We start from the raw sequence: 12,073 nt of genomic DNA, 5'->3' as shown, positions 1-12,073 counted from the left end.
TGTTGGTTTTCAGTCCAAGCTGTGCTTAGAGAACCACACACTGTGGATACCATATAAGAGGGCAGGGATAAAGTAGCCCATTGTATGTACTGAAAGTGAGAACAGCAAAGTGAGAACTGGTTGTGATGCTGTAGGAGGGAGAAGAGGACCAGTCCACATACTCCCTTAACCTTTTACTGCAGTGGGCTAAATCAGGGTCACACGGAGTGTTTCTTGGTAGTCTTAAACAAATCTACTTTGAAACCAAAGTATACACCTCACACACATGGTTAAGGGCTTTAAAAATATATATAGAGTTTAAATATATTCAATTTTGAGTTTGCATCCCAATATTACACTTTATATACAGTGCATTCGGAAAGTATTCAGACCCCTTGACTTTTTCCACATTTTGTTATGTTACAACCTTATTCTAAAATTGATACAATTGTTCCCCCCCCTCATCAATCAACACACAATACCCCTTAATGACAAAGCAAAAATAGGTTTTTAGACATTTTTGCAGATTTATAAAAAATAAAAAACAGAAAGACCTTATTTACATAAGTATTCAGACCCTTTACTCAGTACTTTGTTGAAGCACCTTTGACAGCGATTACAGCCTTGAGTCTTCTTGGGTATGACGCTACATGCTTGGCACACGTGTATTTGGGGAGTTGCTCTCATTCCTCTCTGCAGATCCTCTCAAGCTCTGTCATGTTGGATTGGGAGTGTTGCTGCAGAAACATCTCAAGGATGATCAATGGAAACAGGATGCACCTGAGCTCAATTTCGAGTCTAATTGCAAAGGGTCTGAATACTTATGTAAATAAGGTATTTCTGTTTTCGCTTTGTCATTATGGGGTATTGTGTGTAGATTGCTGAGGATTTTTATTTATTTAATCAATTTTAGAATAAGGCTGTAACGTAACAAAATTTGGAAAAAGTCAAGGGGTATGAATACTTTCCGAAGGCACTGTACATCACAGAAGACTGAAATATAACAAAACCGTTTGACATAAAAACACCAGATTTTTGGCAGTAAAAAAAAAGAAATGTTTATTGATTATGAAATTATAAAAGATATAACATTCCACTCATGAGGCCACTAGTAATTTGACTGCAGGAAAGGGCTATTACGTAAAGAAAAGTGTTAAAAGTATTATGTCATCCCAAAACAGCTCCCAGAGTTCACCCCTCTTCTCTCTCCTGGTTTTTTTCTCCACCTCTCTTCCCCTCCATCAGGCTGGAGAAGTCGAGTCAGGTACGGACAGTGTCCAGCAGCAACCTGTTCTTCAAGGGGAGTCGTTTCCGCTACAGGTACAGTAAATGATGACAGTGAGTAGAGGGCACTGCAGATAGCCCACAGCTATGCTGGAGAGCTTCTCCCTAAGGAGGGGACCTCAGGGCCCTGCTGTAACGTCAGCCTTCTTTACCTGAGCAATACACCTCACACACTAGGCTAGAGGACACGGAGGGGGACAGTGTTTTAGTTGCGTTCAGAACAATGTTCCAACATTAATTTAAAATTACTGGTTCTAGTTACTGGAAATCTGAACTTTCTAATGGTTTCAAACGATTACAGGTGAGTCCAGTATGTTATGATGAAAGGTTGAGTTTGTTTCAACCTCTGGTATTTATTTTTGACATTGCAGTGTTGACTGGAGACGGTGATTGGGTTAGAGGGAGTTGGGTTCACCATGTTAATCTAATCTCAGTTCTCATGTACTGTACTGATGCTTCTCACTGAACTACTCTCAGTGTAATGTGTGGTACCAGGGAGTCTGGGGTCTGATGTGAGTGTGTAAGCCTGAGCTCTATTATTGTGCTTTATTGTAGTGGACGAGTTGCGAAAGAAGTGATGGAGCAGAGTGCCAAAATCAAACGAGAGCCTCCAGAAATACACAGGTAAAATCAATGCTATTCACTAGATGTCATTGTGGACAGTGTATAATCTCAGATTACAAATATGGAATGTTTGTGTGTGTGTGTGTACGTGTGCTTCTGTATGTGCGTGCTTGTGTGTGTGTGTGTGTGTACATGTGCATGTTCTGTGTCTCCACAGGGCTGGCCTGGTTCCCAGTAGAAGCTGTCCGTCCATCACTCACGGCCCGCGCCTCACCAGTGTTCCACGCACCCGCCGGAGAGCCGTCCACATATCCATCATGGAGGGTAAGCGTTGGACCTGACCCCTGACCCACTACTCCCCTCAGTCAACACTGGCGTTCCATAACAATCCCCCCAGTCATGTTATGGGCAAAGGTGAATCATTGTCCAATAAGAGCCTTCAGGAATGTGGACAGGAGTGACACAGCTCTATATCGTTGTCTGTATTCAAATGAACACATGCACGGTAATCTGGATAGTTGTGGAAATGGGTCGCCATGCTTTAGTTTGGGTCTGAGGTTTTAAAGGTAATCTGTGGATAATTCAATGGAGGGTGTTAAATCCAAACCGTTTTAAATGGATCAGGTCCTTGCTCCTATTTGGAAATATTTTATGCCCCCCCTCCCCAGAACACACACACACATACACACACTATAACCTGAGTTTAGCCATGCCCCTGCTTGTGGGAGTGGAGGGCTCAGTCACAGGTGTGTGTGTCACTCAGGCTGCTTTATTTCAGTGCGAGCTATCAGCACTGGGGGTGTGTGTGTGAGAGGGGTACAGTGCCAGTACAAGGGCAGCTGGTGCAGCCGTCAGTCAGTCCACCTGCCCTGAACCCTGAACCCTGGGGCCTGAACCCTGAACCCTGGGGCCTGGGCCTGCAGGTGGGCCTGCCCTGCTCCTCCACTCTCACACTGTGTTCTGACCTGCCTCTGTCCTCTGTCCCTGAGGCTAACTTTGCAGGCTGACACTGCAGCATGGGCTCGGGTGAACAGGAGCAGCATGACTGAAGGTCACTGGTACCTGTCCTTGTCACAGCTGAGTCCCTGCCTGCCTCCCAAGTACACAGTACAGTATATACACTTGGCTATACACTAGACTGCTGCAGTGGGGTGGAGAGTGTGAGTGAGAGGGTCTGGTGCTGTATATATCAGAGTTATGACAAGCTCTAACCCGTCAAACGTTACCCCCTGCCTGTGCTGACTGGGTGTCTTACAGTAGTATTAATACCCCTGCTGAAAATAGCCAGGGCCTTCCTCTCCATGTATGTCACTGCCCTGGGTGGGGCCTGGACAGGGCCAGCTCTGGCCGTCTGAACACTGCTACAGCAGGACAGTTGCTCTCGCTAACCCTCATACTGCCAGCCAAGTCTGCAGCAATTGGCCTAACACACAAAGCGAGACCAACGCATCGCCGGGGCTCTGGGACAGGGACCACCAGGATAGTACACAGACGTGCCTGCTTTGAGCTTTTGAAGACACCACCATGGTGAAGTGTCTGATCCGCATCACCACACGGGTGAACGTCCACCTGCGGATGATCAACCACTGCTACCGGGATGTGAAGGTGCGCGTGCTGAGCCTGGGGCCCCGGATGCTTGGCAAAGCTCTTGGCGTCCTGCCCCTCTACCCTGCCCTAACTGGGCAGGAGCCTGGCAGCCTCTCCCCCCTGCCTCCCCCCATCTTGCCTGGCACCCCTCTGCCCGACGGCAGGCCCCAGTCCAGCACCCCGACAGGTAACCTCATCATCAGCGCCCTCCTGGAGTGTGTTACACAGTGACCAGCTCCCTGTGTGTTAAATCACTCCCACCTCATCAATGTCAACAGAATGGAAATGGTGCCATGCCTTTGATGCCATTGATGTCTGATCCTCTAAATCATATGGTCCTTGGTGGCCCTTTGTGAATGGAGTCTTTGCATCTTTTTCTTGACCTCTTTGCGATTCATCGGTTCATTTATCCTTTTGTTGGTTTAGAGGAAGTCTATGGGTCTTCTTATTCTGGTTGTGATGGTTGAGGTGCAGACTAGTGATGTGATACTGCTTTGTTGTTGATTTGTGAAGTTATGATTTTATTTTGAATTCAGGTATATTTTTTACGATATTTTGGCCTTTTGGAGGATTTTTACTTGCTTTACGCAATGTCCTCTGGAAGATGCATTGTGTAGTGAAATGTCTATAGGTTGCATTCTGCCCTGCAACCAAGCATATCCTAGGATGTACTGAAGGAGATTACCAATGAGTAAAGATGGCGCTTCTCACTGCCACCCACTACAGAGGCATCCTGCTTTTGCTTTTGACAGAATCTCAGCAGTCAGCATGGCTTAACAGAGCTGGCCTAATCTCTATTTTGTAGTTCCTTGAGGAAAATTTTTCCCCCTATGGATGAAAAGCACACATATGAGCATTAAAGGAAAGATTCACCCATTTTGAATGTAATATTGTTTTTGAGCATCTCTGAGCGATGTTCTATTGATTCCCGGGGTAATTTCATGTTTTCATGTCTATCTGAGCTATTCGCCGTTCAAGCAGGCAGAAATACAGCCGGAATGTTTAAAACTCGTCTGCCTGCTTGAACGGCAATAGCTCAGATACACATGAAAACATGAAATGAACCTGGGAATCGATAAAACATCACTCAGAATGGGTGAATCTTTCCTTTAAAATACGCCTCATCATCAGGAGATGATATGTTAATCCCTCTGCCTCTATGAAGGTGTAATATTTCTGCGGTGGCTGTCTGAGGAATGGAACAGTCAGCGCAAGCTCAACTCTTTCTCACCCGCAGTGACGTCTGTCCTGTAGCTCGTATAAAGAGAATATATACACTGAACAAAAATATATAAACTCAACATGTAAAGTTTTGGTCCCATGTTTCATGAGCTGAAATAAAAAATCCCAGACATTTTCCATATGCACAAAAAGCTTATTTCTCTTAAATTTTGTGCTCAAATTTATTTACATCCCTGTTAGTGAGCATTTCTCTTTTGCCAAGATAATCCATCCACCTGACAGGTGTGGCATATCAAAAAGCTGATTAAACAACATGATAATTAAACAGGTGCACCTTGTGCTGGGCACAATAAAAGCACACTTTAAAATGTGCAGTTTTGTCACACAACACAATGCCACAGATGTGTCAAGTTTTGAGGGAGCGTGCAATTGGCATGCTGACTGCAGGAATGTCCACAAGAGCTATTGCCAGAGAATTGAATGTTCATTTCTCTACCATAAGCTGCCTCCAGTGTCGTTTTAGAGAATTTGGCAGTACGTCCAACCGGCCTCACAACCGAAGACCACGGGTAACCACGCCAGCCCAGGACCTCCACATCTGGCTTCTTCACCTGCGGGATCGTCTGAGGGGGGAGGAGTATTTTTGTCTGTAATAAAGCCATTTTGTGGGGAAAAACTCATTCTGATTGGCTGGGCCTGGCTCCCCAGTGGGTGGGCCTGGCTGCCAAGTGGGTGGGCCTATGCCCTCCCAGCCCCACCCATGGCTGCATCCCTGCCCAGTCATGTGAAATCCATAGATTAGGGCCTAATGCATTTATTTCAATTGACTGATTTCCTTATAACTGTAACACAGTAAAATCTTTCAAATTGTTGCATGTTGCATTTATATTTTTGTTCAGTATAGATACATTTGCGTATCCTTTGGGTATAATGAAAAATGCTGTGTTTGCTTTTTTTGCAGAGTAAGCATGCGATCACAGATGAGCTAGCAACCTTTAATGCATCCTAAAGCTAACTGTAGGCTACCCCAGAGACCAATACTGTGTCAATAATTATTTAGGAAAAAATACAAATGTTTTCTTATTTGAGAATGACCAAATGCTTTATGTGGGGTGTTTATTTATATTTGCACCTATCTTATTTCATATTTCTATGTTGTGGATTATGATATTCTCCCCCTGCTATTGCATGGGCCTCACATTTTGTAGGTTGAAATTAGCAATACTTAGTGAGTGTTATTATTGTCCTTTACCTTGACTTGAAGGGCCATCAAGAGACCATATACATAGTTTCCCCAGACCTATATTAGCTTCTGACTGAAAGATAAACCTAACCACTGTGACCTTTCGAGGTTTATATCTGGGAGGGCTCAGAGTGCTGTGGGACTAATGAACAAGCTGCTAATCAGAATGGAGCATGTGTTTGTTGAGCTCTCTGTCACTGGACATTCCCCACTCATCAGACCTTCATCTAGAATAGATCAATGGTCCAGTCCAGAGTGATGTTCATATGATCAATCATTAAGCAAACAGATTGCATTATGTTACTGTATAAACCCATTGATATGCCCTCACATGGTTGAAACTATCTCTTATTAGGTGTTAGCACTGTAGTGTTGTGTACTGGAAACCCCCTCTGAATCTGTTTCCCTCCCTCCCTCCCTCTCTCTCCTCACCCTCCTCGCCCCACTCCCTGCCCTGGACAGGTCTGGAGTCATTGCGTGACAGTGCCCACTCTACACCTGTGCGCTCTGTGTCCCATGGGGACTCCTTCATGCCACGCTCCCGCAGCCTGGCCACAGATGCCAGCGAGGGCTCGGCGGTGATCTCTGACGAGGCCTACAGCCCCTCTGACAGCGTGCTGCCCACCCCTGTGGCAGAGCACAGCCTGGAGCTGGCCATGGCACGCCAGGTCAACGGAGCCCCCTGCAGCATCAAGGAGGAGAAGGAGTCGGAGCCAGGCACCCCCTCGGTGGGGGATGCAGGCGACTTGTCAGACAGTAGAGTGGCGGTAAAGGGTGCAGAGAGAGCCTCGTTGCTTAGCGAAGTGGAACAGGTGAATACGTTTGTTTTAAGTGTCCTCCGTTTGCTCCTTGTGACCATTGGACTCCTCTTTGTCTTGCTCCTCCTCCTCATCATCCTCACTGAATCCGACCTTGACGTTGCATTTTTTCGTGATATCCGCCAGACCCCCGAATTTGAGCAGTTCCATTACGAATACTTTTGTCCCCTCAGGCGGTGGTTTGCCTGCAAGCTCCGCTGGTTGGGCAGTTTGCTCATTAACAAATGAGAGAGCGTGTGAGGCCGTAGAGTGCATAAGCCCCTTTGGGGTTAGAGAAGACGATTAAAGCTCCGGAGAGATGGAGGGCAGCCCCGTTCCAACCATGAACCCAGCTTCTCTCATGATACTCCCGCTGACATACATGTCGGACCACTCCTGGAATCACTGTGCCAGGAGTTTCTCTCCCTCCATTTTGAGTTACTCCCCCTTTTTTCCCCTTTACCGTTCATTTGTTTTTTACAAACCCAGAAGACATTTTTGATTTTTTTGGAATTTCAGGTAATTTCAGGTATTTTATTTTTTCAAAAAATATAAACGAAAAAATAAGAAACTGAAATTAAAGAACTGAAGTCTTTTTTAACAGGAATGAGACATTTTGTTGCAACGAATGAAAGTTGCCTACATTTACTATGTATTGTTTGGAAAATTAATTGCATTTGCATAGGGGAAGAATGTGATGCAAGGATATCAGGGAAGCCACCAAGTCATCGAAATGGTTCAGAATGAAGTGAGATAGATACAGTTTTGAAAAGTGTTCAGTGAAGTAGACAGTCATGCCTTTTCAGATGAAGTAACATCCATCCCAATCCATACATCTATAATGGTTTTCATTGATCAGAACACCTTAAATGAGGGAAGCTAGAGCAAAGCAAAGTGATTGAAATTGAGTAAGTCGGGATGATTACCAAATGCCTTTTATGAAGAAAAAAGTAATAATAATAATAAGTCATTTAGCAGACGCTCTTATCCAGAGCGACTTACAGGAGCAATTAGGGTTAAGTGCCTTGCTCAAGGGCACATCGACAGATTTTTCACCTAGTCGGCTCGGGGATTAGAACCAGCGACCTTTCGGTTACTGGCACAACGCTCTTAACCACTAAGCTACCTGCCGCCCATGATATGAAGACCGTTCTGAATTTGTCGGATTGTTTTAAAGTTATACTTTAGTGGAAATACAATAGGTGTATAAAGTAGAAGCTGTGAAGTTGAAGTCCATTTTAAGTTTTTATAAAGGATACAGTTAAATAAACCAGTGACCATGGTGTTATGTGACCCCATAGTGTCAGTAACTGTTAGAAGTGTTGATGATCAACTTCTTGGAAACGCTCACTAGCACCAATAGAACCAGTCTAGGTAGATGTGCAATACTCTTTAGCTTAAATACTTCAGTACTTTTGAATGTCTGCATTTGTTTTGTCATATTTCTTTATTTTGTTTTATGTACATTTCTTGATTATGTTAAGATCTGATTAAATTGAAGATCTGATGAAATGTATGATTTCTTTCAGTTCCATATCAACCTTGCTCTTAAGTTTGTGTATATCATACTATAATTAATTGTTAGTATAAGAATAACAATTATGTACTTTTTGTACAAAGTAGTTTGTTTCCTAATATATTGACAGTTTTTCCATGTATATTTTAACAGAACTGAAATGATATTTTGTTATTGAAGATTAAATTATACCTTTTTTAGCTCTGTGTTTCAAGTGAGGTCTAGCATTTATGGACATATTGGAGAGGGGGTTGACTCAAAAACAGGGCTTTTATCAAGATCCACTCCATATAGATCACACCTCGCTCACTCCACCAGCATGCACACTTTTTAGTTGTCAAGACAACTATTTCAAATGCCCACTGTGGGCCAGGAAGGCACAACAGATGGTGGAGGAACAATACATATTTTAGAAAGTAGACTGGACTACAATACCAACAGAAAACATAGTACTCCAAATACATGTTTTCATGCCTGTAAACGTCACAACAAATGCAGATTGGTCAGTCGTTTTCCACGGTTTGAGAGGTGACTGTGCGGACTATTCTGTCTCATAGCTCAAGGGAGCAATAATTCTGCTGTCATGGCTGATTTTGGGTAAAATCTGTTTTTGTGGGGGTTTTGTCTCTAACTCCTGTACTGTACCTGGTGCAGATGTAAGTGAGTGTGTGTTGTGTGTCTGTATGTAGGAATGTAACACACTTCAAGCTGATAATGTGAAGTGTTGACAGATAAAAATATGGTCTTATTATAAGTGAGAGAAAATGAGAGCTAGAACGAAAAAGAAAGAGAGATCGAAAGAAAGAGATTGAATGAGAAAGAGGTAGAGGTACAAGGGACGTCAAAATAAATGAGCACTGATGAGTCGACCAGCCTCACATGCAAGAGGCCGGTACGAGTATAATCAAAGGGGAATGCATATGTGAGCACTTGGTGCTCGTGACTATTGGCTGTACAGCCATTCCTGTTTTGGCCTGTTATTTAACACCATGACCTCCACACAGCTGCTCCATGCTCTGATCCCCCAGCGGTGCTACTGCCTGCTCTGCCCTGGGGAGCCCAGCCTGGGCCCATGTAACCAGAGCACTGCATCCCCTGGCCCTGAGTGTAGTCTGTCCCCCAACAGCACCCTGCTAGTTGATGTAGACCCAGCAAGGAAGACACTGCAGCGTATACAGTTGAAGTCGGAGGTTTACATACAACTTAGCCAAAGACATTTAAACTCAGTTTTTCACAATTCCTGACATTTAATCCTAGTAAAAATGCCCTGTCTTAGGTCAGTTAGGATCACCACTTTATTTTAAGAATGTGAAATGTCAGAATAATAGTAGAGAATTACATTTGCGACCAAGCTTTAACTTCCTGACTGATGTCTTGAGATGTTTCTTCAATATATCCACATAATTTTCCTTCCTCATGATGCCATCTATTTTGTGAAGTGCACCAGTCCCTCCTGCAGCAAAGCACCACCACAGCATGATGCTGCCACCCCCGTGCTTCACGGTTGGGATGGTGTTTTTCGGCTTGCAAACCTGCCCCTTTTTCCTCCAAACATAACGATGGTCATTATGGCCAAACAGTTCTATTTTTGTTTAATCAGACCAGAGGACATTTCTCCAAAAAGTATCATCTTTGTCCCCATGTGCAGTTGCAAACCGTAGTCTGGCTTTTTTATGGTGGTTTTGGAGCAGTGGCTTCTTCCTTGCTGAGCGGCCTTTCAGGTTATGTCAATGTAGGACTCGTTTTACTGTGGATATAGATACTTTTGTACCTGTTTCCTCCAGGATCTTCACAAGGTACTTTGCTGTTGTTCTGGGATTGATTTGCACTTTTCGCACCAAAGTACATTCATCTCTAGGAGACAGAACGCGTCTCCTTCCTGAGCGGTATGACGGCTGCGTGGTCCCATGGTGTTTATACTTGGGTACTATTGTTTGTACAGATGAACGTGGTACCTTCAGGCGTTTGGAAATTGCTCCCAAGGATGAACCAGACTTGTGGAGGTCTACAATTATTTTTCTGAGGTCTTGGCTGATTTCTTTTGATTTTCCCATGATGTCAAGCAAAGAGGCACTGAGTTTGAAGGTAGACCGTGAAATACATCCACAGGTACACCTCCAATTGATTCAAATGATGTCAATTAGCCTATCAGAAGCCATGACATCATTTTCTGGAATATTCCAAGCTGTTTAAAGGCACAGTCAACTTAGTGTATGTAAACTTCTGACCCACTGGAATTGTGATACAGTGAATTATAAGTGAAATAATCTGTCTGTAAACAATTGTGGGAAAAATTACTTGTGTCATGCACAAAGTAGATGTCCTAACCGACTTGCCAAAACTATAGTTTGTTAACAAGAAATTTGTGGAGTGGTTGAAAAACAAGTTTTAATGACTCCAACCTAAGTGTATGTAAACTTCCGACTTCAACTGTACCTGTCAGTGCTATAATAATAATATGCCATTTAGCAGACGCTTTTATCCAAAGCGACTTACAGTCATGTGTCTACTGTAGTCCTAGCCATTTCAGTTCTTAACCCTCCATCAACAGGGTGGAGCCCAGACATCTGCGGTGTGAAATACCCATGTTTATGGCACAGGTGTGGAAAAGCAGCCCTTTGTAGCAAATATGGTGCAGTAACAGTTACATACCATAGAAAGGCAGAAATTCCTGAGTCAAATATGCATGCTCCTTATGCTAGTGTATCACGCATGCACTTCCAATGAACAGCACATACAAGGATAGAGGATGACTTGAAAAGTTGAATTTGTCTGTACCTAGATGGGGTGTGTTGATCCAATATGCAAGATAACGGTACTGTTTCATTATTTTATACATTCATATTTCCTATTTATTACTTGCCTAATGCTAAATACTGTAAAGGTCAACAGGATAGTTCCAGACAGTCTGTTAGTGTTACTTCCTAAAGGTCAGGGAACTGGAAGAGCAAAAAGGCTCAAAGGTCAATTGATGGTCTACGTTCGTACACATTATCAGCATTATGCGGCTTTAATGTTCTTTCCAAACATGCAACAAGTAAGGCAGCATCATTCAATAAGCAATAATCAGTCAAATTGTAAGAGCAAATGGACATATACAGAAGTCTTACACGGGACATTGTGCTGTTGTTTTTTACAGTGTCAAAAATCAGTTTACTGTCATTGTACACTACATGGCCAAAAGTATATGGACATCCCTTCAAATTAGTGGATTGGGCTATTTCAGCCACACCCGTTGCTGACAGGTGTATAACATTGAGCACACAGCCATGCAATATCCATAGACAAACATTGGTAGTAGAGTGGCCCATACTGAAGAGCTCAGAGACTTTCAACGTGACACCGTCATAGGATGCCACCTTTCCAACAAGTCAGTTCGTCAAATTTCTGCCCTGCTAGATCTGCCCCGGTCAACTCTAAGTGGTGTTATTGTGAAGTGGAAACGTCTAGGAGCAACAACGGCTCAGCCGCGAAGTGGTAGGCCACACAAGCTCACAGAACGGGGCCGCCGAGTGCTGAAGCGCGTGGCGCTTAAAAATCGTCTGTCCTCGGTTGCATCACTCACTACCGAGTTTGGCGCCATTGGACTCTGGAGTAGTGGAAACTCATTCTCTTGAGTGATGAATCACGCTTCACCATCTGGCAGTCCGACTGATAAATCTGGGTTTGGCGGATGCCAGGAGAACGCTACCTGCCCCAATGCATAGTGCCAACTGTAAAGTTTGGTGGAGGAGGAATAATGGTCTGGGGCTGTTTTTCATGGTTCGGGCTAGGCCCCTTAGTTCCAGTGAAGGGAAATCGATTCTGTGCTTCCAACTTTGTGGCAACAGTTTGGGGAAGGCCCTTTCCTGTTTCAGCATGACAATGCCCCCGTGCACAAAGCGAGGTCCATACAGAAATGGTTTGTCGAGATCGGTGTGG

General features: G+C 44.0%; 1 protein-coding gene across 1 annotated transcript in view; it reads left to right on the top strand.

The window, feature by feature from the left end:
• Positions 1–6,885, top strand: part of frmd5a (FERM domain containing 5a) — a gene marked incomplete at both ends in the record, with an annotated part of 130,807 nt that extends 123,922 nt beyond the window's left edge. Inside the window, 4 exons of the mRNA XM_084168494.1 lie at positions 1,225–1,299; positions 1,819–1,887; positions 2,045–2,151; positions 6,302–6,885. Of these exons, the coding sequence (XP_084024620.1) occupies positions 1,225–1,299; positions 1,819–1,887; positions 2,045–2,151; positions 6,302–6,885 (835 nt within the window). The remainder of the gene's footprint in view (positions 1–1,224; positions 1,300–1,818; positions 1,888–2,044; positions 2,152–6,301) is intronic.
• Positions 6,886–12,073: the final 5,188 nt, after the last annotated feature.

Source organism: Coregonus lavaretus (genome assembly GCF_964263955.1).
Source record: "Coregonus lavaretus genome assembly, chromosome: 9".
In the NCBI taxonomy this organism is placed as follows: domain Eukaryota; kingdom Metazoa; phylum Chordata; class Actinopteri; order Salmoniformes; family Salmonidae; genus Coregonus; species Coregonus lavaretus.
Note: the sequence above shows the minus strand (reverse complement) of the source record. Positions and strands in the feature narration are given on the sequence as shown.